Below are 27,519 nucleotides of genomic sequence, written 5' to 3'. Positions count from 1 at the left end.
AGGTGTGTTGACCTCCAAATCCAGTACTCTGATCCACATAGCTGCCAAGAAAGGTTCTGTGCCTGGAGTGGGTCATGCAAGGATTATTCCATTTATGTAGAATAATTTAACCCCTAGGGTAATTTATTTGCAATAATTTAATGTTTCATTTTATTTTGCAGATTGGATCCAATGATGGATACTGTAATTTTCACACAAGTCCAACGTTCACAAGACACGCTAAGCCTGTGGTGCTGTGGACTCAGCAAGATGTTTGCAAATGGCTAAAGAAACACTGTCCACATAATTACCTCACCTATGTCGAGGCTTTCTCACACCATGCTATAACAGGTACCACACAGGAACTGACCATAAAAAGAGACTAATTATGTTACATATTCCTTATTAAGATATTTTCTGAAACTAAGGGAGGAGCTTTAATTGAAAAACAGCGGTTTTGGGTCAAGTGAGTGTGTGTAAAGTCTTAAAAATTAGAATAGAGGCCCAAACCCAACTCCAACCCATCCATTTTCACTTTAACTGAGGTGAGGTATGTGGGTGATCAACTGATCCGAGGAGGTGGGTTGACACTTTAAATATTATAATGAGGCTGTGAGCCTCATTACTATTCAGCTTTACAACTTTAACAGTGAGTAGCTAGGCTTCATCCAGGCCTCTATCCAGATGAAAGCTTGCCAGATCCAGGAAGGAAGTACCTCTACACCCACTTCCTGGATCAACAGTGCCTGCCTGAGCAAGCTCCATGATCAGGACAACACCGCCCGCCCCCCCTCCCAAATCAATTTTCCCCACAAGACCTTCAATCCCTAGCCCTGCAAAGCCTCCAGCCTTTTCCCAAGGCCTTCAACCCCATAACATCTCCACCCACATATCTTCTGATCAACCCCCAGGCCTCCAACAGCCCCTGAGCCCTCCAATCTACCCATCTTCAGCTTCTCATTCTCTCCTCCATGTCTCTGATCACTCCAACCCAGGCCTTCAAATACCCCTGAGGCCCCCAATTCCCCTCGCCTAACCTCCTCCACTGAAGCCTCTGATCTCCACTCCCAGGGATTTGCACCCATTCCCACTGACCCACTTTCCATTCCCAGGATTGACCCCTCCCCTTTGCCACAAAATGCTTCTCCCCACAGGAAGCAATCCCGCCTTTCCCCTGTTGACCCCTTTCCCCCTTCCCCCCCATCCTGGTTTAACCACTTCCCAAACCCTGGGATCAATTGCCTCCCCCCACCGCCCCCATCCCTGATCAACCCCCTACCATTCCAAAAATGGCTCTCTTCACCCCTGCTCCCCCCCCCCCCCCCCCCCCCCCCCCACACCACTCCCGCCCTTCCACCGGCGCATACCTGCCTTGTCCTGCGACCTTCACAGACCAGTTCCTCCATCTGATTAGAAGCCCAGTCTGACAATTAGACATCATGCATGTGCTGTAGAATTAAAATGCAGCATGTGGGGGAATCTGAACTTCCATGTTCCCCACACCTTTCCAACACTACCCAGCTCCTGGTAGGTTAGTTAAAAATTCAAGCTAAGTCTTCTAGTTTGTACAGCTAGTTGACCATATTTTCAAATATATATTACATGGTGTTTTGTAATATGGGCTCTTCAGATATCTCAATAATGAGATCTTGAGTCTTGTATATTTAAACATGAGCCCTTTATTGTTAACCTTTAACTATTTACAGATCCCAGGTTACTGCCATACATGGTGTTGTTACCTCCATGCAGGCTGGTTCCAGAGTATTCTCTCTAGACTGTTCTCTCAGTGTATTAGCGTGTGACTCTATACATTATACTATGGGTGTTGCTATTCTCCAGTCCTACATTAACCCTTGCTTTGTCGAGCACCTTTATATTACAGTGGCATGCAGGCACATCACACAACATTCTACAACTTCCCCTTTTCTTCTCCAAAGAAAATTTTCCCTTCCAACAGAGTATAACTATTTGTAATACAGTCTTTACATGCTATTCCTTCCCCCCCGGCTCAAGTCGCTGATTTTACAACTTCAGATGGTCTTGAGGCTTGGTAGTTCATCTACATCTCAGTCAGTCACAGTTTGAGGAATAGTATTAGTACACTGTTTCTGGTACTTGGTTACCTCCATCTGATTCTGTTTTTGCATTCCTTCGAGTTGCATTTCTCTTTATTAACAACCCATCTGCTTTATTCGGACACTGTGGGTTTGTTCTGTTCCTTCTCAGGGGAATGTGTATTCCGTTCATTCCTAGAGCAGACTCGAATTTTAGTTTTCGATGGTGTCCGCCATGTTCTTGCTGGATGTATACGCTTTGAAGATGGAATCTTCATTTCTACTTGTTTCACAATCTCAGCCAAACATTTGTTTGCTGTTTTGGTTTCAAAATTGTTTTGCAAGCTTATGAATATTTTCATTCAGCTCAGCTTGTTCTTCTTCCAGTTCTTTGTGCTTCAGTGTCGGATTTACACTTTCTGATCTCATTTCTATCTTTTCTTTCTCTGTCTGTGACAGAACTTTGTCCTCGCCCTTCCTTTTGGTTTCACTGTTGGCCAGGTCGGTCTTTGGTGAAGTCTTAACTTGTTTAAGTTCCGTAATTGTCCTACTCATGGCTTCATTATCTGCTCGCAGTTTGGAAAGTTCTGTGGCTTTTCTTTTCAATATCTCCTCTTTGCCATTCAACTGCTTCTTCAGCTCTTCAGTCTGTTTCTTGAAGTTTTCGGCTTCCTACTGGAATATAAAACATTGTTGAGTCTTCTCTGCCAACTGGCTTTTCAGGTTGTTCAGACTGACATTAAATTCATTTTGCTTCTCTTCATAATTTTCCAGAGGAATAAAGTTTGTCCTAAGGAATTCTTGTAGCATGTGAAGAGTCAGTAGGTTTTCCTTTTCTTTGCAAAGCTCACTTGCTTCATCTTGAGCTTCCCTGTAATTCAGCATAGTCTCCTAGAGTTTCTTTTGCTGTGCTTCCATTCTACTATTTAAGACAGCCTTCACTTCTTCATGTTGTTGGATGGTTATGCATTCCTTTTGCATTTAATCTTGAAGGACAAACAGTTGTTCTTTGAACTGTTTAGTTTTTTGTTGACCTCTTGTCAACTCACTCTAGGCTTTAGTGCATGGTTTTGTTGCTACTGATAATTTCAACACAGTGTTTCTGAAGTAATATTCAACATCCTCTATAGCTTCTCATGGCTTTCCATGGCTCCATGTTGATTCTTCAAGGACTCTTTTGGGGTTGCAACTTCTTTGTGTGCCTTTTCTGCCTGCTGTTTTGCCTGGCTGTACATCTGGTTGAGTTTTCCCAACTTCTGCTTTGATTTGCCAGCTGTGGAATTGAGGGTCATTATCTCCTCCTGGTACCTTTTATGTCCTCTCTGAAATTTGTCTATTCAGATCTCAGATTGGTTCACTGAAGGCTTCAGTTTATTGTGTGTTTTCATATGTAAATATTCAGCTTGAATTTTGCGCTTCAAGTCTTACAATTCAGCTCTGATGCAAATATTTTCTGTAGAACAACTTCATTTACTTTTTGCATGTTTTGCTTCTTTTGAGTTACATCAGATAGCTTCCCTTCCTTCACAGCCACCTGCACACTCAGCACTGCCATCTGTCTTCCTTCCTCCTAGGTTTTTTGGCTCCTTCTCTCTGAGGCTTTCTATAGCCTTCTCTCTGGAGTCTTTTGTTGCCCTCCCTCTGGGGTCTTCTGTTGCCCTTGGTACTTTATTGGGCATTGCCCTCTCTCTAGGGTCTCTTATTGCCCTCTGCACTTTATTGGGAGTTACCCCTTCTCTGGGACCTTTTGTTGTTGCCTTCGATGCTTTATTGGGAGTTGCCCTTTCTTTGGAGTTTCTTGTTGTTGCTCTTGGCACTTTATTGTGAGTTGCCCTCTCTCTGGGGTCTCTTGTTTTATTGGGGGCATGTAGACTTCCTTCTAGCGTCTGCGCTCTCCACAACTTGCAGTTTAAAATATCTGTCAAAGCCTTTTAATATCTCACCAAATGTTGTCAAGTATTGAGCTATACATGAGCTGTGGAGTACTGCACCAGCAAATGAACCAAAGATGAATAAAAACTTAACAACTTGTACTTCTTCCAATTCCTTACCTAATCCTGTAAGTCCCCTGTAAACTACACCAAGACTCCCACTCTTGGGTCTCATTTAGCCCTTACCGTGGCAAAACTGCTTCTGGCTCTTCTAATTTGCTGTCCATGACTGTTTTTTTCTTGTGGTTACAGCTTTAAATTTCAATACCCCTTTAAGACTGTCAGTGAAGAAACCATTTTTTTCACTTCAGGCTGTCTGCAGCCGTTGGTTCAATCACTGTGATTTTCCTGTACTTTTCTGATTTTGGTGGGTTCTCCAGCGATCATGACTGCTTTGAAAATAAAACTTCTAAAATTGCAGCACTTTTTTCTCTCTTCTCTTTAAACTCTGCAGGTCCAGTTCATTTTGAATTTTGGGAGTTGTTGTCAGCCTGCTGGTTTTCTCCCAGTAATTTTTCTGTGCCTTTCCCGGGATCCCCACGAATCTGGGCCTTCTTTCAAACTTAATTTAAAGAAAATACTGCAGCATTTCTTTTTTGGGCAATTCTTGCTTTTTCAAACTCTGTAGGTCCCTTTGAGCTTTGCACTTTGAGAGTTTCAGCGGGGGTGCTTCTTTTGAAAGCTATGAGCTGTCAACTCTGCAGGATTTGTTTTCTTTTTTTTCACTCTTAGTGCTGGTAGTTTGAAACTCCTGAGTACAGAAGCAATTTTTTTTTTTTACTTTACTGAAAATCTTTACTTTTCCCGATTGAAAGAGGTTCCCTGTCACTTAAACTCTGCAGGCTTTTTCCATTCTTGTTTTTTTACTGTGCCCAGCAGGTTTTTCTTTTGACTCTGCTAGCCGATTTTTAAAATTAACTTCAGTGCAGCACGGCCACCACTCCTACAATCTGCTGAGCCTTAGGGCTGCCACCCATTCTATAATGTAAGCACATTTTCTTTTGTATAACTTTTCTCATCATCTTGTAAACTCACCAGGTTCTTTGACTCTGTGTTACTCAGGGGTCTTGCAATGGGCTTTCACTCACTCTGGTGGAATCCTCAACTTCTATGGCTGTAGCAAAGCTTCTCCAGTTGTCTCTTCAAATTTTCTTCGGTGCACATCTCTCTAGTTCGGCTTCAGTTGCTTTTAGTATTTCATACCTTGGAATATTGTTCTGGATTCATCGCATAAAATGCCACTTTTCATATCACCGCTGATGTGATATCTTTTAGGAGCTCTCACCACTACCAACCATGTTGTATTTTAGGTTCTTTAGATGTCTCAATGATGAGATCTTGAGACTTGTATATTTGAACATGAACCCTTTATTGTTAACCTTTAACTATTTACACATCTCAGGTTAGTGTCATACATGGTGCTGTTACCTCCATGCAGACTGATTCCAGAGTGTTCTCTCTTGACTGTTCTCTCAGCCTATTACCATGGGACTCTGTATATCATCTCGTGGTGGTGCTATTCTCCAGTCCCAGATTAACCCTTGCTCTGCCGAGCACCTTTATATTACAATGGCATGCAAGCACATCATACAACATCCTACAAGATGGTGTACTAACATCCTACCACACTATACTTCTGAAAGGAACCAAACCAGCAACAGTGTAAGGCTATTGTATTTGTTGTGTCTATCAATGTGCTATAACTTATCTGTGCAATACAGCATTACCTGACGGCAAAAACTAATTGTGGTCATTGTCCTTCCTTCAAGGGCAAACAATTCATTAATTTGATAATCTCTGACAAAATTACAAAACTCTCCAAAAATTTCCAAAAATATTATAGTTCAGAAAAATGGCTGTATTAAAAGAATACTTAAATGGAAACAAAATGGTAGAATGACTGAAGTGAATATAGCATACTCATTCACATGATAAGTGTAGAAATTATTTCCAGGCTGCATTGCTGATGTAGCAAAGATATTGTGGATTCAGTTCCTGGTTCACACATAGTGCAGAAATTCTTTCCTTTATAATGGGCACACTTTAGTTAAATCTGCCTTTGCACTTTTCTCAATTCAGAGAACTTTTTTCTCATTTGCTATTATGATCTATAGATCTGGAAACTTACTTTTACCCCCAAGTAATCATCTTCTGCTATGCTTACTGTACAGTGACTTGGGTCCCCAAAATTGCCATCTAACTCAACTATTTCATGAGCACATTCATATGAGCAGACAAATTAGGAGCAGGAGTAGGCCTGCTCCACCATGCAATAGGATCATGGCTGATTTGACTGTAGCCTCAATTCCACATTCCCGCCTACTCCCGATAACCTTGCTTATCAAGAATCTATCTACCTCTGCCTTAAAATTATTCAAAGACTCTGCTTCTACTGCCTTTTGAGGAAAAGAGTTCCAAAGACTCATGACCCACTGAAAGAAAAGAAATTCTTCTCATCTCTGTCTTGGTGACTCCTTATTTTTAAACAGTGACCCCTAGTTCTAGGTTCTCCCACAAGAGGAAACATCATCTCCACATCCACCCTGTCAAGATTCCTCAGGATCTTCTATATTTTAATCAAGTCGCTTCTTCCTCTTCTAAACTCCAGCAGATAAAAGCCTAGCCTGTCCAAACTTTCATCATAAGACAACCTGCCCATTCCAGGTATAGTCTAGTAAACCTTCCCTGAACTGCTTCCAACGCATTTACATCCTTCCTTAAATAAGGAGACCTACATACTAGCCTTTTGCAATTCATGGGCTAAGAAACCCAGAACCTTCTGCATCTCAGAGCTCTGCAATCTCTCTCCATTCAGATAATTAATCTTATGAAATATTTATTATCATAATCACTTATGCTGTGATGTTCACTGAATAGTTCTCAATTTCAATTCCGGTCTGGATGTAAAAGTTCTTTGTTTTTAGCCAAGTAAGTGAATTATTGACCTGTTACTAATTCACTGTTAAATACATAAAAATTTAATTTTTACATCTTTTATTTAAAACCATTCTAATCATATTCATCTTTCCAGTCCACACAACTAAGCATTTTTTGGGTATTATCCAAGCGAATGATAAATACGCCTTAGGTTAGGCTTTAACTGTCAAGAATTCTACTTAAACACTTAAGGGATTCGCATGATGTACGCAGCTGAGGTGTGAACTGTTCTTCATTCTTATGCCTGGAGACACATTCCTTCAGTTGCAATAAATATGACTGAATCCTTCCCTTCCAGTCATAAGAGTCAGATTCAGCCAGGCAGCAACGATCTGCTAGCGCAGTCTGTGTATGCATATTGTTGCTACTCACCTAAGATTGCCAATTAAACTATAACCAGAGTGTAGCATGATGTTGAGCAGCAAAGAGGAAAAAAAATTAAGTTCTAAAATTAACATTGAATTGTTACCCATGCATTACTTTTCCTTAATAAAAGCCGAAAATGATGGAAATACTCAGCAGGTCAGGTAGCATCTATAGTGAGGGAAATAAAGTTAAAATTTCAGGTTGATGACCTTTCATCAGAACTTTTCCTTACTGACTTTGTTTAATCTCATTGTGCACTTTAGTTCTGAGTCCATTACAGTATGGACACATCTACCTCCAAGCTCCAGCTTTTTCTCCTGCCTCTGCTCTGTCTCCAAGTTCTATCTTTGCTTTCCACATCCTTTTTGTCTCACATAAGTTATAACCTTTAAGGGGCTGAAACTACTGCTCCTGGCATTGTGTGGCATATGTAGTAGTAGCATGATGGTATTGTTAAGAAAATTATTTTATATTTAATGATACTTTTATGGCTAAAGAGAAAGTTGATGTTTTCTGCATATTTGACAAATCTACCAGTTTCAGACCATGAGGCTGGATGTCAACATGTGGATCCTGATTAAGGAACAACAGAAGTCAAATTCAGAAATTATGTTATGAAGAATGTCTTCACGCACTAATTTAAAACTGGAAAGGTAGTTGCTACAAATTTGTTCTGCCTAGATATTGCCTTGGGGTTGGCACTGCTGGTCAATCCAATAAATGGTCTATTCATCTGGTATTCCGGAATGTGCCCCAACATCTGATATCTAATCATGTGGTGTTATATCCTGGGGCATAACAACAGTTCTCCTTTGTGAACTGGATATTGCAACTTTCAAACAATCCCACGGTTGGAGGGAGGAGTAATTTTGACTTTTGATAATAAAGGGATGATATTGGATTGGTCACCCATTCTACACCTCTCCTAAATTTTGTTTCCATTGAAGTCAACTTTCCAATCTTTCAATAGATAAGCTGAAAGCACTCCAGTGAAATGAGGCCAGATCCAAATGATTAAACTGCTTAATTTTATAGAAAGCAAATGAATATACAAATTAACAGCTGTAATTGAATTTCACTTCCTTCATTAACTTCACTTTCCCCTGAATACCTGAGAAACATAATAAACCGCACCACATTACTCCATCTTAGTGGCAAAATTTGTTTTTTCTTTCCTCATCAGCCTTTTGGCTCTGACTGAAGAAGTTTACAATGAGTGAGCTTTCACTTGCTAGACTGGTCTCTGTCTCTACACCTAGCCCAATTGATTGACATCTATACATTTCATTTTGCCCTTTTTCTTACTGTGCTCACAGGAAGTGCATGGGCTGTTCCCCAACCCTGACTACTTCTCCTTCAGAACTTACCCTCAGGCCTGTTGATAAGACCGGCTATCTCTCATTTGCATCTCCCTCTTTGAGATGGCAAGGAACCATCTTCTATTATTCTCAAAATGAATAAAGCCATCCTGACAAGTGTCTGAGTCTTAATACCTCAGATCAAAATGGACCATGAGCATTAATACTTCCACAAAGTAGTTTGTTTAGTTTTACTGCACAGCTCCAATTTCTGGCTCATGACCAGTTAAATATCTCTTTGGCTCAGCAGTGGCAGCATGGAGCTCTGAAGAGAATTTTATATCTGCCTGAGCCCATTTTGGTTTAAAATACATCATCATCTCCAAATCCTTTCAGTGGAAAAATGGTCAATAATTCCTAAAACTTTATAGTAATATGCTAAAGTTCTCTCATCATCCAAGAGGAGGTTAGATTTGATGTACTAAATGGGCAGAATGGTCATCTATATTTCCTAATTATTTATGTTTGTGATCTTTCTAACCTTTTACACGAACCTTTATAATAAATATCCCCCAATGACAGGGACAGCTGATACTGTTTATTCGTAGCAGTCAGAGAGGATGCTGGGAATGTGTCAGGTGTTTTCAGGTACCCTAAGAGCACTAATATTTCCAAGTGATCACATACGCAGAAACGGTGGAGAACTACTGTTGTAAATGCAATTTAAAATAAACTTTTAAGGGACAAGTGGGTTATTTAGTGTGGAAAGGGTTAATTTCCTGCTGGTTTATCACTGACCCACGTTGCTTAATGCAGATCTGAGAATTGTAATTTATTCAAAATATAAAATTATAAACCAATGCTTTAGTGATCATTCTGTATCCAAATCTCTCCTCAGTGGGCCCTCTGTGTGGAACAAGATATTCTGGATAGATTTTTAAAAATATTTTTGCTATTTCAAAGCTCACCTGTTTTGAATTCAAGGAGTGAATGTTATGAATTCAAGTTCAAATTAGGGCATGCTTATTCTTTTATTCATTAACGGGATGTGGGCGTCCCTGACTGGGCCAGTATTTATTGCCCATCCCTAATTGCCCTTGCTAAGGTGGTGATGAGCTGCCTTCTTGAACCACTTCAGTCCCTGTGTAGGTACACCCACAGTGCTGTTAGGAAGGGAGTTCCAGGATTTTGACCCAGCGACAGTGGAGGAACGGCGATATATTTCTAAGTCATGATGGTGAGTGACTTGGAGGGGAACTTCCAGTTATTGCTGTTCCCATGTATCTGCTACTCTTGTCTTTCTAGAGGTAGTGGTTGTGGGTTTGCAAGGTGCTGTCTAAGGAGAATTTCTGGGAGAATAAGAGTGAATTCCTGCAGTGCATCTTGTAGATGGTACACACTGCTGCTATTGTACATCAGTGGTGGAGGGAGTGAACCTTTGTGGATGGGGTGCCAATCAAGCAGGCTGTTTTGTCCTGGATTGTGTCAAGCTTCTTGAGTGTCGTTGGCGTTGCACTCATCCAGGCAAGATGAGAGTATTCCATCACACTCCTGACTTGTGCCTTGTAGGGTGTGGACAGGCTTTTGGGAATCAGGAGGTGAGTTACTCATCACAGGATTCCTAGCCTCTGACCTGCTCTTGTAGCCACAGTATTTATATGGCTAGCCCAGTTCAGTTTCTGGTCAATGGTAACTCCCAGGATGTTGATGGTGGTGAATTCAGCAATTGTAATACCATTGAATGTCAAGGGGCAATGGTTAGATTCTCTTTTGTTGGGAATGGTCATAGCCTGGCCCTTGTCTGGCGCGAATGTTACTTGCTACTTGTCAGCTCAAGCCTGGATGTTGTCCAGATTTGGACATGGACTGCTTCAGTGTCTGAGGAGTCACGAATGGTGCTGAACATTGTGCAATCGTCAGTGAACATCCCGTTTCTGACCTCATGATGGAAGAAAAGTCATTGATTCCAGTTTGCTAGGGCTCCTTGATGCCACTCTCGGTCAAACGCAGCCTTGATGTCAAGAGCAGTCACCCTCGCCTCATCTCTAGAGTTCAGCTCTTTCATCCATTGACGTAATTCTAGTTCTATTTAGGGTGTAATGTACCTTTAAGAATAATACTGGTTAGGAGAAATCATATGATCTGTAGTAACCAATAGGAGAGTAGCTACCTAAGCGGCAGTGCAGAGATGGAGTTAGAGTTGAAAGCACACGTGTAGTTGCTGCTGAGTATATTGTAAATAAACAGAAATGTTTCCACCTAAGAAGTGCCTGCGGATCAACTCTATCATTAATAGGACAACTCGGCCACCCCACAACATCCATGTTTTGAACCAAGGCTGTAATGAGGTCAGGAGTTGAGTGGCCATGGTGGAACCCAAACTGAGCATCAGTGAGCTGGCTATTGCTAAGCAAGTGCTGCTTGATAGCACTGTCAATGACCCCTTCCATTACTTTACTGACGATCAAGACTAAACTGATGGGTTGGATTTGCCCTGCTCTTTGTGTACAGGACATGCCTGGGTAATTTTCCACATTGCTGGGTAGAGTTGTAGCTGTACTGAAACAGCTTGACTAGGGGTGAGGCAAGTTCTGGACACAACTCTTCAGTACTATCTCTATATTTGTACTGTCAACATTCACTCCTGTCACATGTGTCAGAAACATTGATTAGTAATTCCACATTGAGTTAAATTGATTTGACCTGTAAATATAGATGAGCTAGATGGCCATATGGCTTTCCTCATCTGTATTTGTTGAAAATTTCTTCTCACTAGTCTCTGAATGGTAATGTTAACGATAGCATCCTATCAGCATTCCAGCTATTTCAGCACAGACCATGGATAGATTCTGGGACTTGCATGATTTCTAAGGCTCAGTACCACCCCACACTGAAGTTTGGGGTATTTGGGTATTTTCCTTCATTGTGCATGTCCTGAATTTCCTGCCATTCCACATATAAATTTAAATGATCTTTTGTATGTTAAAAATTGTATGGATCTCTATATATTATATGCTGGTTATATTTTGAATATTTCATTACATCCACATGTTCCAGTGCTCACTGAACTTCAATCAGAAAAATGTTAATAAGAATAAAATATATTTCACAGAAAATATTTTCTGTTAGCATTGCAGATGAAAAAAACATATTGTCTGGGCTTTTTCAAATCACTAAATGATATCTGTGAATTATAAAACACTCACTGTTACAATATTAAATTTTTTTCAAATTTCTTGTTAAAAATGATGCTAAGGACAAGATTCTGTAGGTTGTTGAAGTCAATACATACATAATATATCATTTGTTTCTCTCCCAAGAGATAACATCCCATTCAGGAAATCCTTACTCAGTCCATTTTATTGTCATTTGATAGGTGATTATTATCCTTTTGAATATAACAATTCCTTTATATGCCAAATCAGTGGCATAGCAGCAGAAATCCAGTATCAGTCTACATAGCTCTCTAAGGGTGCATTTGTGCTGTAGGCTGGTTCTTGACTGGCTTCAGATGCAATTCTGCTCAGAAGATTGTTTTGTGGATATGTGATTGATGTGCACATGCAGAATTCTCCTCTTAGTAAAACTTCAAATATTTTGAGAGTCTAGGGCAGTATTTTCCAAACTTTCTAAATATTTAAATAAACTCTGGATTGTTATACAAAATTTCTAAGGGGTTCCAAGGGGCCCCTTTCCTCTTGGGCACTTTTTACACCAGGTCTGACATCACACTGGAGTTAAGTATGTTAATATGTTGTCTCAGACAGCTCAGCCCCAAAGTTGTGGAGGGCCCTGATTCCAGAGTTATACTTTAATAGCAAAGGGGAAACCCCTCACCTTACAACAACTCTAAAGTCTCAGTATAAATACAACCTCTGTACTTCTTTCTAGTAAGTTCATGTGTTCACCCTTATATTCAGTTTTGCTTTAATTAAGCAGTACTCATTGTAAGAATATACAATACCACATCTCTAGCTTCTGTCAACTTTTACCTTCAGATTGGTTATATCTTAACATTGGATTAGAAACTATTTGGATCTAAGATTTAATTTAGGTGGCGTCTTGTTTGGCTGAGACTAGGGTCAGATATTCTCTATAAGGTATTGTCCTGTCAGGACCTCCGGTTATTATATCATACAAAAGGCAGCAATTTCAACAATGCATCACTCTCTCAGTACCACCCTGGACTGTCTGCTTAGATTTTTGTGCTCAGGTCTCTAAGATAGAACTTGAACCCACAACCTTATGATTCAAAGACTAGAGTGCTACAACTGAGCCATGGCTAAAACAGAGAGGTAGCCTATTTAGGGCATTTAACCACAGTAACCCATTTTCTGGTTTTGATGGAATTGGCATGGAACAAGAGCCAATCAATTGGATAAAAACAAAAAAACTGCGGATGCTGGAAATCCAAAACAAAAACAGAATTACCTGGAAAAACTCAGCAGGTCTGGCAGCATCGGCGGAGAAGAAAAGAGTTGAGGTTTCGAGTCCTCATGACCCTTCGACAGAACTTGAGTTCAAGTCCAAGAAAGAGCTGAAATATAAGCTGGTTTAAGGTGTGTGTGTGGGGGGCGGAGAGATAGAGAGACAGAGAGGTGGAGGGGGGGGTGTGGTTGTAGGGACAAACAAGCAGTGATAGAAGCAGATCATCAAAAGATGTCAACGACAATAGTACAATAGCAAACACTAGGAGGGAAATGGAAAGCAAGGAAGGTGAGCAAGACAACAGAGAGATACGGAAATCTTGTCGCAGAGAGGAACAGAACTTCTTCAAGGAGGTAGGCAGTTCTTCCGCATCTCTCTGTTGTCTTGCTCACCTTCCTTGCTTTCCATTTCCCTCCTAGTGTTTGCTATTGTACTATTGTCGTTGACATCTTTTGATGATCTGCTTCTATCACTGCTTGTTTGTCCCTACAACCACAACCCCCCCCCCTCCACCTCTCTGTCTCTCTATCTCTCCACCCCCCCCACACACACACCTTAAACCAGCTTATATTTCAGCTCTTTCTTGGACTCGAACTCAAGTTCTGTCGAAGGGTCATGAGGACTCGAAACGTCAACTCTTTTCTTCTCCGCCGATGCTGCAAGACCTGCTGAGTTTTTCCAGCCAATCAATTGGATCCTGGCCAATGTTTATGCCTCATTCAAGATCACTACAAACAGATTATCTGTTCATAGGAGTTAGATGAGGGTAAGTTGGCTGGTTGCCTCCATTTCCTACATTACAACAGTCTTCCCTTCAAAGTAAACGTACCAATCATACTCAAGGGCTAGTGAAACAATAATGTGGGTTCTTTATTTGAAGGTATGACAATATGCAGATAATATTCACTGGGAGACTAAGAATGGTACATCTAATCTCTACCCTGCTGCTTGCAGACTGACTATGACAGGACAGAAAAGAAAGACCAAAACAAGTGGTTCGATGTCATGAGCAGCCACAAACAGAGGCCAGACAGGTACAGTGTTCCAGCCAACCAAGAGTGCGTAGCAAACATCAGAACAATATGCACAAATGTCTAGCCAAACTATATGGCCAGATGATGAGGCTGATGAGACCATTGACACATTAAAGCCAACCAACATTCAGCATGGTGCACTTCAAAGAATGTATTAGCATAGTGGCACCAACAGAATCCTTTGGCACTATCCAGATTATATGCCCACAGATGAGGAGTTAGCATAATCTATATGCAAAACTGGATACCACTGCAGGTACAAACATCCTTTCACTTTCTACACTGAAATGTGTGTACTCACAGAACTGGCAACTAATGATTTAACCAACCACTGCCAAACTTACTGTGTACAACAGCTCAGAGATGCCGTCCCTGGAATTCTTAACACTCAAGTGTCACTACAAAAATTCACCTTGGTCATCCCAGGTATTTTATGTCATGGATAGTGATTGTAGGTCTACCAGTGTGCAAAGGCCTGTCCTTGGTCACCATCTATGGAATCGTCAAGACCATGGTGAGGACCACAGACCACAAGGAGCACCATTCGAAGCCCTGGGCTTACAATGGGAGAAAATCACCCAACTCTCCAATGTAGACCAGCAGCCGACAGACTATGCATCATGGTTAGAACCGAATATGTATACCCATTCTAAATTTGAAAACTTCATACTGTGGAACCAGCACAGAATTATTATTGAGCAGGCAAGTGTGGACAAACCTCCCTAATCATCACTCACCAATACTCTCAGGAGTACATGATGTGTTTCGCAAATAATAGGGGAAGATGAAAGATGCCGATAACCAACATATGGATAATGAACAACCCAACCTGAACATCAATGAAAGTTTGAGTACAACATCCAACTGACGGCACCTGTAATCCAGCAGAAATTGCTAGCATATGTCCAGACCCCAGGTCATGTCAAGTATGAACACCAAACAGCATGACAGTGTGACAAAACAAATATCAAATCAGGACAATACCACAACTAGAAACACATGAGTAATTCTATTGCGACTAGAATATGGTCTAAGATACAACACAAACAAAGCAATGCTAACCAGCATTCTGAAATGGTACAGTAGTGCCCATCAAAGTTCACCATGACTAAAGCTGGATGGATAAGGAAATCACCGCTACATTTCAGAGACTTATACATTTATTGCTCTGTGTTAAAGTACATTCAGATGCGAAGTTATTTTGTTTTGCTGTCATGTAAATAATTTGATTAGTTAAAGGTGAACCTTTAGGAAAAAAAAAGGGATGTTGTGATATGATGCACATATAGGATGTACATATACCTTTAAGGGGAGTATCTTAAACTGCTGTCAATCACTGCCACATTGACACACAATGTGATGTAGTAGTCCCATGACATTTCTAAAATTTCTCCCTGATGTTCAGATTGGGTAGTTGATTACCCACATGCTGGTCATGGGCACCTTTCCCTGTTTTTCAAGTAATGCATCACATTCTCCTAAGAGTATTCATGAGTGATGACTGGGGAGTTTTGTCCTGCTGAATAGTAATTCCACCTTGATTCCACAGTATGAAATTTGGAATGTGTACACATATTCAGTTCCAACTATGCTGCATAGTCTGTTGGCTGCTGGTATACATTGCAGAGTTAGGTGATCTTCTCCCATTGGGTTTCCAATGGTGCTCCTTGTGGTCTGTAGTCCTCACCGTGGTCATGACGATACCATAGATGGTGACCAAGGACAGGCCCTTGCATACTGGTGGGCCTATGATCACTGGGCACGCAGTGTCCACAACATAAAATATCTTAGGTGGCCAGGGTGAGTTTTTATAGAGACATTTGAGTGTAATGGATCCCTGAGATGGAATCTTCACACTGTTGTATGCAGTGAGCTCGGTAGTGCTTGGTTGAATCATCGCTTGCCAGTTCTGTGAGTACGTACATTTTAACATAGAAAGTATAAGAATGTTTGCACCTGCACCAGTATCCAGTTTTGCATATAGATCATGCTGATCCTTCATCTATATGCATTTAATGTGGCTGTTGGCAAAGGCTTTTGTTGGTACCACTGTGCCAATACATTCTTTGATGTTCACCATGCTGAATGTCGGTTCACTTTGTGTGTCGATGGTCTGGTCAACTTCATCATCTGACCATACAGTTTGGCTAGACATTGCATGCATCTTGTCTTGACAATGTTTGGTACGTGCTCTTGGTTGGTTGGAATGCTGTACCTGTCTGGCCTCTGTTTGTGGCTGCTCATGACATCAAACCACTTGTTTGGCCTTTGATTTCTGCACTCGTACCTCTAGTGTTCTTTGGTGCCTTATGCCTTGCATACAGGATTAAAAGCTGGGCAATTTCTGGGTCCATTTATGAGACCACACCACCCACATTGTTTACTAGATTTGGCTGTATTAGCTATCGTGTCAACGGTGGACAAATTATGCAAAGCCTGTATACTCTGTCTACTCAGCAGTTTGGCTCCATACTTGCATCCAGCTTGTAGTAATGCTTCCATTGTGTAACCTTTAGGTAGGTCCAAGAGGTCTTTATGGAACACTTCCATTAGGGTAGATCTTATCATAAGCTTGATTATTCTGTCGGCTATCTCAAATATCATGAAGTCGCAATCATGCCCCTTGTCTCTGCATCCACTTATGAATTGATTGCTGGTCTCTATCAGTTATTGCCTAAAAGGCATGAATTCCAGATGGTATATTCTGAAGTTAAGCTTCACTTTTAATTGATCTTATGAGTGTTGACCATATTTTATCTGGATTTTTGGGAAGGTCTTTGGACAGGCCTAAAGTGTTCTAAAATTTGTAACCAATTTGATAATGAAGGAGGCCTTCATTATCTATAGCAATTTTAATTTTAATGGGTTGTTTATCTGGCTGCAAAATATTGAGCTCCAAAAAACACAACATGACATGTTGTTGGAACAAAGTAAATCCAGATAGGAGATCTGTTGCCTTCCAATTGAGTGTTGGAAATTTTGTGGTCATCTTTTAGCTTTCTTGCAGGATTTTTAGTGCTATTTGGAGCTTTTGCCAGCTATGCAAGTTTCTTCCATTTCTTTTGGAGTCAATTTAGCTCTAAGTTGCAGTATCTTTAGTGGCCACTGCCTTAGCTGGTCATAAGTTGCTGCTTGACTGAAATGGTGGTGCTGTTAAGTTCTTTCTGATTTTTCCTGGGTTTAATGCTATATTGCACCAACAAAGCAGTGATTTAGGTGGGAAAATGGCTGCAGACTTCACAGCTGAAGGCGAACAGTGAAACAAAAACTTACAGGCTTCTTCTTGGCTGCTAGGAACTGTTACTGGACTGATTCTACATCTTAGCTCGGTCTGCAGTATTTTAACTTCCTGAAAAGTCACAATGATAGACTCTATCCTGGCAGTGAGTTCTGCTTACAGTGAGAATCTCCAGGCTCTGTTATTTAATTTCTGTTCCTGCTTAAGTTTTACAAACGACAGACTTTTAATATTTAAGCTCTCCCAAATCTGAAAAATCTTACTGGCATCCTATGTCTGCAGGCTGGAGGTGGGGGAGGAGGGGGGAGGGGATGCAATCCCAGAACAGAAGTACCATGTGTGGAATCCCTACAGAACTGCAGAATCCTTACACACAGTGAGTCTTGATAGTTGTTTTGCTTTCACACCAGCTCTTTTCTTTTGTTGTTTATGAAGAGTTGTGGCTTGTATTTTTTTAGTCGTCTTCAAAAAACATGCTGCCACCTTGTCACCATGTTATGTTCTTTTTCTCTTTGAAGGAAACTCACCAATCATACACAAGGATTGATGAAACAATAATGTATGTTATTTATTTTAAAATAAGACTATATACAGATAATTTCCACTGGGAGGCTAAGTATGGTAAGTCTGATCTCTACCCTGCTGCTTGCAGACTGATTGCAAGGCTTGGGACTACATCACATCCTGTGACAATGTGGTAGTGAACGATGGCAAGTTAAGCAAGTTTAAGTCCCTTAAAGGTATGTATGCACATCATAGCACAACAGTGACTACACTTCAAAAGTGCTTAATTGGCAGTGAAGTGCTTTGAGACGATCTGAGATTGCAAGCCTTTCTTTTCTTTGTGCCTGTCCCTCCCTTAATATGCCACTGCCTCACCACAGCAACATGACAGAGATTAGGAATTTAGTAGGTGGATGACTGAGAAGTCAGAAATGCTGGAAGACAATTAGAGGTTACCTTGTTTATGTCAAGCAAGACGCTTCATTTCATTGATATGAAAAAGCATACTTTGTTTGTTGTTCTGAAGATAAATTGTACTGATTGAATTAAGAAAACATAATCATTACTGCTATTCTGTATGCTCACCTTACTGCGAAATAAAGCGGCTTTTCAATTCATATCTAGCTTTGTCTCACCAAGTGGTTGCTCCTCAGCCTTCAGAGAGACTGAAGAAACATGCATGCAAGAAACATGAATATCTTGCTCAGTTCACCAGGCAGGTCCTATTGTTACAATGCCTGGTTATACTGCCATACAAGTGGAGTCAATTTCCATAAAAGTACAGCACTCAGAACACTTACAAGAGCGACTGATGCTACTGAAGCTGGCTGACTCAAATTTGTGATACAAAGTTTCTTATGGTAACATGCATATAACCTTTTATACCTTCTCCATTATAGGACAGGTTTTGGGTAATTGAAACTTTTCTTGCCCCTTTACAAAATATATTTTGAATGACTTTACTTTGCTGAATCTGATAAGTAGTTCCAGATAAAAGGATACTTTTCCACTTTTGAACCTTGCTGCAACACAATCCTGCTTATAGCACCGTTAGGTCAGCTAAGAAGTAACCTAACAGAGATAGTAGGCAGCCATCATACCAACCCAACATTTCCTCTAATATTGATCTTCTGCTGCTCCACTTAACACACTGAAATTTCTTGACAAGCTCAGCCAAGAGTGTTGACTCTTGGCCACCCTTTACCTGGAATATTTTTAACCACAACTAGCCTGAGGTGCATTGGGATTACTATTTCACTTTGCTTTAACTGCCTTCCAAATATGTCAGTTCCTAAATAATTGTTACAAAGTATTGGAAATAATGCCTCTGAAGTTCAGCAGATATGAATACAAAAGTGAAATACTTCGGAAGCAGAAAATCAGAAATAAGAATAGAAAATGTTGATGAAAGGTCATTGACTTGAAACGTTAACTCTGTTTCTCTCTCTACAGATATTCCTAGATGTGCTGAGTATTTCCAGCATTTTGAACAGGTCCTAGTATTTTATTTAATTTCACATGCAGTTTAGGATATTTGAAGAGAAATTGAAATGTTATTTGAGATATACTCCTCCTGCAGCATAGAATAATGAGACATTGAACAACAAATCAAATTTGTGAACAGCTTTGCATCCTAGAATGGTTTCATTTTGATTCTGGTGATCATTAATAGCAAGTTTGTATTGACAGGAGTGTATAGATATCGGTATAAGTCACTGCAAGGACATGTCCTGTCATTCTGAAGGAAATTGAATTGATTCCTGTCTTCTTTACTAGATTAAAATGCTGCAAGGCAAGGACAGACAGTATGTCTGAGTGAATAAGTAACTAATGAAACACAACAGAACAGTCGCTCATGTCAGAGCTATTATTCATGACGTCTTGATGGTTTTATGCACTTATTGAGCAATTATTTCATTTATATTTACAAATATAGTATTTTCTTGTTGGGCAGTTTTGTATTGGTGAGTTTTTCCAGATTTACCATGGTTCCTGCTGTACTTAATAGAAGCAAATAAAACTTAATTCAGTAAAAACATAATATTTTCTATTTTATATACCTCATTTGCTTCATTTCCTGCTGACAGTAAAAAATGGACAGTAATAATAAAGGGAAAATGTTATGTATCTGTATTGTGTAAAATCTACAAATTCCAGATATTTAAAAATTGACCCTCTTCTCAGGTCGGGCACTTCTTAGGCTAAATGGTGAAAAGCTGGAACGCATGGGAATATTGCAAGAAGGTCAAAGGCAAGAGGTACTTCAGCAGGTTCTTCAGCTGCAGGTACGAGAGGAAGTGAGAAACCTACAACTACTTAGACAAGGTAAAATTGGTTCCATGATGCAAACATTATCACCTTTACATTTTCACATTCGCTTTTTGTAGTGAACTTAGTGAGATCCCGAGCAGATTTGAGGACCAATGATTCTGCCATGTAAATTCACTGTAGGTAGGCTGGGCATGAGATTCAAATAATGCAATATTTTCAATTTACGTTACACAAGAAGCTTGAAATTACTGTTGTCTGTTTTAGCTGATGAATACTTATAGGCTCCTACAACATTTCTCACTATTATTTTATCTAGGGTATTAACTCATTTAAATGATTGGGTTAGTCCTCTGTTAAATAGCAGATGAATGAAGGTCTACAAATAGGTCAAATATTTACAACCATATGAACATACGAAATAGGAGCAGAAGTTGGCCATTCAGCCCCTCAAGCCTGCTCCCCCATTCAACAAGATCATGGCTGATCTGTTTGTGTTTCAAATTCCACTTTCCCAACTACCCCGATAACCTTATATTCCCTTGCCTAACAAGAATCTATTCAATGACCCCGCTTCCACCACCTTCTGAGGCAGAGAGTTCCAAAGTTGCACAACCCTCTGAGAAATAAAATTTCTCCTCATCTCTGCCCTAAAAAGGCGACACCTAATTTTAAAGCAGTGCCCCCAGTTCTGGACTCACCCACAAGAGGAAACCTTTTCACCTTGTCAAGGCCATTCAGAATCTTATATACTTCAATCAAGTCACCCCTCACTCTTCTAAACTCCAGTGGAAACAAGCCCAGCCTATCAATCTGTCAAAGGCCTATTAAGGCCAATTAAGTAGTCATTAACTCAATTAAATGAGCTGCCCGTCCAACCTTAAGGTTGGCAGGGCAGGCGAAGAGCCCAGGTGGCCTTTGCATTTTTCATGAAACTTCATCCACGGGCAGGATGAGGCTTCATGAAGTGTTTCAAAATGTAATAAAAATTTTTACATTAATTCTTTGACATGTCCCAGCTCATGCGACAGTGTCACATGAGGGGACATGTTTCAAAAGTTTTTTCCTTCCTTTATTTAAACTTACACATGTCAAACAGATCTCCCTGAGGCACGGAGGTGCCTCAGGGAGATCTCTGCGCTCTTTCGCGCGCGTGTGTGAAAGAACACAGGGAACCACTCAGGGAATACCCCCTACCCACACATGGAGTGCACAGTGCTTCCGGGCACGCGTCACGATGGGCGGGCCTTAATTGGCCTGCTCCTGCCCACCCCCGCAGAATCCCCCTGATGGGGGGATAATTTTTCCCCGAAAGTTTTTGTGGGATACATTGGTATATTAGTTTATGAAGCACTATTGTGAGAAGCCTGAAAGTGGTCAGGTGATTGATCAGGTTTCATTTAAATTAGATTTTCCAGTTTTTAAAGTAAACGTTGAAAATAATGCAATTTTTTTGCAGGACAATATTATCCACAGGTAGGAATCAGTCCAAACGGAATCAATCCTAAAAGAATATATTGAAGTGGAAAATGGGGATTACAAAGTCTTAAATGTCTCAATTCCTGTAAGGATACTCAAATTTCATAGAGTTACTGATTTTCTGTAAGAATCCCAATTTGTATTCTTGATTGAAAAAGCCTTAATACACTGGGGTATACAAATTGCCTTTCAACAACTCATTGCAGCACTAAATACTGTTGCCCAGCTTTGAATTAACAAGAGTTTTTGTTTGATGCTATTCCTTAATTGCAGTCTTTGGGTCATAGATACTCTATGAGCCCCAACCGCCTAACCCACAAAGTCCTTGTGACTCACTTCCTATTTGCGCATATGTTTCATATAATATTTGTATTTCCAAGTCCAAAACAAGTATAATAGGCAACAATATTAAAAAAAATAAAGAATATTGATAAATATGCAGACATAGAAATTTAAAATATGAATTTATTGAAAGCAGGAAACACCAATCAATTTGGAAAGGATTGTTATAAAATTAAATAATTTATTTTCAGTGCAATCCATATGTTTTGATGCATATATCCAAAAATATAAACACCAATAATACAGTATTGAGAAATTTATTGGATAAAATAATGTGAAAGAATCAACTAGATTGCCATGTAACATTAGTATTTAATGCATTTGTTTGATTTTCCTCCTATTTGTCTTTGTTGAATGAGACAGAGAAATTTCATACTAATTACTAATATCATCCATTACCATTTCAACTCAAAAAGTACATTAACTATGAAAAGCATTTGCATAGGTTTTCAAATCCATTTTCTAATAATTGCAGGCTAACACTTCTACACCAGGGAAATGGATGCCTTGCGTTATAATTCTTTATATGTCACTGTGGGGCTTCATGTAAGAAACACTAGTCATTGCTACTGCCATTTCAAAAGACATGTTTCTTTTAGAGTTTTCAGTTCTACTTGTAGTATCAAATTGGGAGAATATCAGGAGGAGAAAACCTGGATATGTTGGGATAAAATTGCTAAAGATAAGTATATATTTAGATCATTGTTAAAATGCAGGAAACTTAACTTTTCCATTGGTACCAAGGGCATTGCCATGCGCCTGTTGGGTAAATGATAACACTTGAGGGTACTCTATAACCAGTAATGGAGAATCAATTGACACCTGCTAAACCAGAAAAATAAGGAAATATATTTGGAGAAGTAATTTCATGGAAAATACAATAAATATACATCATATTGAGGTGAATTTTACACTTGTTATTGGGAGGTGGTAATCCACTCTGGAAGTGCATGGTTCACTGACTCCTGCCATCACCTTTTAAAGACATCAAATAAAACATTTGTTGCCAATTAATGGCTGTCCAGCAGGAAGCCAGCGAACTAGGTGAGGGAAGGGTGGGCAGCGTGCCCACTCAGGGTTCCAGGGTGGGGTGTCCAGGAAGAGGGGGTGTCAAGCCATGAACCGAAAGTCGGTCAAGGCCACCCATTTAAAAACACCCTGGCACGGATTGGTATCTGCAAATTATTGGTGCGGAGGCTGAAGTTTGGACCAAGCAGACTTGTAAATCAATTAAATTATTGGAGCAGCAGCAGGTAAGAGCTTGTTTTAAATTTTGGTGACTATGTGTCAGCAGTGTCTCATTCCGGATCCTTGCCAGGGAGGAAAGAACTTTTGACCACACCTGTCCCATTCCCCTTACGAATAACACATGTTTGGGAAAAGACTAAATTCTATCCTTTAAAACTCTTTGTCTCTTCACAGAGGCTGTAATGTCACCATATGGTGGAGAGAATAGAGGAACCAGCTGCTGAGGGGCTGAGACCAAGGACAGCCTCACGGTTTGATGATGACTCCCTGTGAGTCCTCCTCAAGGCTGTGAGTGATTGGCAGAAGGTCCTCATGCCTACTGGTGGGAAGAGGAGACCTCCTAGTCAGACCAAAGCAGCCTGGATGGAGGTTGCAGAGGCAGTGAGCAGCCAGGAGTTGTCTACAGGACAAGGCTGCAGTGCCGTAAAAATCTCAATACCTTTGCCAGAATGAGTGTGTAGTCATTTTGCAAATGGACCATCATGGAAGGACCTGAGAGTGAGATTGTGTCAAATGTGTCTTGACCAAGTACACAAGGAAGTGTGAAGTAAACGTGCAACTCTGCAAGGCCACGGGGGATTTGGCACAAGGATGGGGTGGGGGCGTTGCTTATTTTTTTTATTTCATTCATGGGATGTGGGCTTCGCTGGCTGGGCCAGCATTTATTGCCTATCCCTAGTTGCCCTTGAGAAGGTGGTGCTGAGCTGCCTTCTTGAACCGCTGCAGTCCATGTGGCATTGGTACACCCACAGTGCTGTTAGGAAGGGAGTTCCAGGATTTTGACCCAACGACAGTGATATATTTCCAAGTCAGGGTGGTGAGTGGCTTGGAGGGGAACTTGCACATGGTGGTGTTCCCATGCATCTGCTGCCCTTGTCCTTCTAGATGGTAGAGGTCATGGGATTGGAAGGTGCTGTAAGGTGCTTATGAAGTGCAACATGTGTAGCTAGCAAGGATCATTGAGAAATGTTGTCCGGCAAAGGACATGTTGGACACACAGATGAAAGCATGATTTTTCCACAGCAGATTCATTACTATGTTCCCTTTTTATTTGCAGGAGAAAAGGGCACATAATGCCCGAGAGAGGGTCTGGACCTGAGGTGGTCAACCCAACTTGTCAATTTTCACCTCTTTGGAGGAGGAAGTTCTGGAGCTGGCAGCGAAATAGTGGAGCCTCACTGTTGGGAAAGGCGAGGTTGGAGGACGGTCCTGGAGTGGTGAGATTCCAAAGGCATGTAGCCCTCTCCTGCAAAGATAGTGTTGAAGGGGATGGTGGTTGGGTGGGGAGGTGGGGGAGGGTGGAGGGGTAGTGGGTTGGGGGGGGGGTGTTGCAGTGGAGGAGGGAAGGTGGCAGGGAGGTAGCATTGATGGTTTTGGACTTTGGAGGCTTGCAGCGTTTAGGTAAAAATGTGTGCCTCAGTGTTGAAGGGGCTGAGGTTTAAACGGTGGCTACCATCTCCCAGTGGTACTGGTGTGTGTTTTTGTGTCTCTCTTCAGCCATCTCAAATAATGATGGTGCCCTTCATACCCCTTGTTTGTTTCCCCCACAGGTGAAACATCAGCAGCTGCAGCCACTATCCCTGAGGGACCAATGTTAACCTCTGAGGGGGAGGAGAAAGCCTCGAAGGTTGCAGTGTCACTTCCTTCCTCTACATCTAGCACCAATGCAGGTATGCACACCTCAGCACCTCGGTGGGTATGTGCGAGGCACTTCTAATGGATCCACATGCTGGTGCAATCATATCGCAGTCACAAGACAAACTGTTGGAGACTTGAGTTAGAGCAGGCCTCTGGCAGTCAGAAGAGTGCCGGAGACGACCTAGATGCTCTGAGCCCCAGGCTGATGATGAGCCTTTGGAGTTGTCGTCAGGTGCCAAATGCTGGACGTGCAGTGCAAGGTACATGAAGATGTTGAAGAGATGCCAGAGAGATTGCACGTACTGACATGGAAAGTGGAAGAGAGCATCCAGACTATGAGCATTGTGATCATTTACTCTTCAGGACACTTGGCTTCCTCCTTCGAGAGACTGGCAACTGTCATGGAGGACCCAACCCAGCCACTCACTGATGGGACACTGGGTATGTGTTCTGACATGCATTCCATTGCCTTGTATCTGAACTCTGGTGTCCAGAACCAGGGTGAGAGGATAACAAAGTGCCTGGAGTAACAGCCATGTTATGGTTCCTCTCAGGAAATCAGGGAGGGCCAAATGGACCTCATGGTGGTGGATGTGCAGGTGCTGCTGCCAACAGGGGGCACCTCTCAGGGTGTTTCTGATGGGTACAGCCCCTCCTCCACCCCTCTGTCAGTGACATAAATGCCTCAGAGTTCCATGGCGACAGATGAGCCTCCTACCACTGTGCAGGAGACCCCCACCGCATTGGGCCCTCATGGCCTCAGGTGAACAGAGGATGCCTCCCAATTCACCCCTGGAAAAGGAGCATGATGGTCAACAGCCTGTTTCTGAAGAAAAGCTGCAGAAAACACCTCATTCTCATACATGAGTTCACAAGGGTGATTGCTTTGTGTTATTAGATCTGAAATGTTTTGATTTATTTTGTCAATAAATAACTGTTCTTTGCACTTGCAGTTCTGGCTGCATTCATGTTTCATGATTGTGATGTGCTGGTTTTGATTTGGACTGACTTCATGTTTTTAAGGGAGTTTGTGCCAATGTGGGCCCTTCTGATGGGCCTCATTTGGTACCTCTACATTGAGGTACCAGCTGCTGCTGTCTCCCCTCCGCAGGCTCATGCGCAGCAGCAGGTTCCACATTTTCTTTGTCCACGTGGTATATCTGTCCTTGGACAACAACTCTCCTCCTTCTCCTACTTGTCCTCTCCTCCTTACTCTAGGAGGAGCCTCCTCTGGAATGTAGTATGCCCAATGGGACACCGACCTCAGGGTCCAGTACTGGGATGCATAAAATTCACTTTACACCTATCTCTAGGTACTCTTCCCTGACTCAGCCATAATCTTGCTTGCAGCCTTTTCATCCATCTTTGCAATGCCTCCTCATGACCGGCATGACTCCCTCTGAACGTTTTTCTCATGCACCCACCGATAAATGGCATGGGAAACATACAATACAAGTCTATTGACTTGTTATCAACCGAACTGGCCCTTAATTAGTTTTTTTTTAAATGCCGGACGGGCTGCCAACTTTGGTACTTGCCCAACTTCCATATTATTGGAGACTGGCATGAAGATGTCGGGTTAGCAACCAGTCATCATCATGCTGGATTTTACATAAACAAGGAGAGGCAGTGGTCCTGAGTGTAAAATTCACCCCATTAATTTTATAAGCAAAACACACATGAACAATTTGGCTTCCATTGGCAAGAAAAGTAGAAAAGTAGAAAAGTGGAGACAAATTGCACAATTCAGTGCTACAAAGGGATGTCCATGTACATGAATCACAAAGTTAATATGCAGGTACAGCAAGAGATTAAGCAGGCAAATTGAATGTTGACATTTATTGCAAGGAGAGTTAAATATAAAAGTAGGGAAGTTTTACTGCAGTTGGACAGGACCTTTGTGAGACCAAACCTGGAGTACTGTGTACAGTTTTGGTCCTCTTATTTGTGAAAGGATATAATTGCATTAGAAGCAGCTCAGAGAAGGTTTACTCAACTCATGGGCTTATCTTATGAAGAAAAATTGAACAGGTTGGGCCTGTACCCACTGGAGGTTAGAAGATTGAAGGTGATCTTATTGAAACACAGAAGATCCTGAGGAGACTTGATAGAGTGGATACCAGACAGATATTTCCTCTTGTGGGAGAGACTAGAACTAGGGGACACAACTTAAAAATAAGAGATCTCGCTTTTAAGCCAGAGGTGAGGTATTTTTTTCTCTCAAAGGGTCTCTGGAAGGTTGTTTTAATACAGTAAGGATGTTTATGCTATATAAGAGATAGCATTTGGGCCACTGTTTTAAAGTGACTAACTCAGATTCTACTTTTTTATAATGCATTCTGAAATGTTTTACGGTGCTAGGTGTTTGTATCATTTGATGTATTTTCGTGCTTGAATAAGTTTGGGGAATGGAATTAGATGGCAGACATGTTTCCACAGCAATTATTTAAATACTTGCGGGAAATTACTCATAATTATCAGCATTGATAGTGTAGATGTGCCAAAGTCAATTACCAGGAATGTAAACCACTTGAGAAGGAGTCATTGTTTGAATAAGTCTGAAGCACTGAAGAACTGTTCAGGTTGTGCTTCTCTGCCCCATCCATAAATTTGGTCCATTTTAATTATAAGCTGCAATCATGCATCTGAAGTGTTTAAATCACTCAAATCTTTTTGATTTAGATTCAATCAGTTGAGACAAATTGGTTGCTTTCTGCGTATGCATGCTCCTGGCTCTGCACCATTGAGAGATTGGTCCACTATTGCAGTCCAGTT

At 41.1% G+C, this 27,519-nt stretch overlaps 1 protein-coding gene across 1 annotated transcript in view; it reads left to right on the top strand.

Annotated features, from left to right (window-relative positions):
- samd10b (sterile alpha motif domain containing 10b) overlaps nt 1-27,519 on the top strand; it is a 123,596-nt gene that overhangs the window by 78,255 nt on the left and 17,822 nt on the right. Inside the window, exons 3-4 of the mRNA XM_041205399.1 lie at nt 162-330; nt 19,954-20,094. Of these exons, the coding sequence (XP_041061333.1) occupies nt 162-330; nt 19,954-20,094 (310 nt within the window). The remainder of the gene's footprint in view (nt 1-161; nt 331-19,953; nt 20,095-27,519) is intronic.

Source organism: Carcharodon carcharias, chromosome 14 (assembly GCF_017639515.1).
Source record: "Carcharodon carcharias isolate sCarCar2 chromosome 14, sCarCar2.pri, whole genome shotgun sequence".
In the NCBI taxonomy this organism is placed as follows: Eukaryota; Metazoa; Chordata; class Chondrichthyes; order Lamniformes; family Lamnidae; genus Carcharodon; species Carcharodon carcharias.
This window is presented reverse-complemented; position numbering and strand designations above follow the sequence as displayed.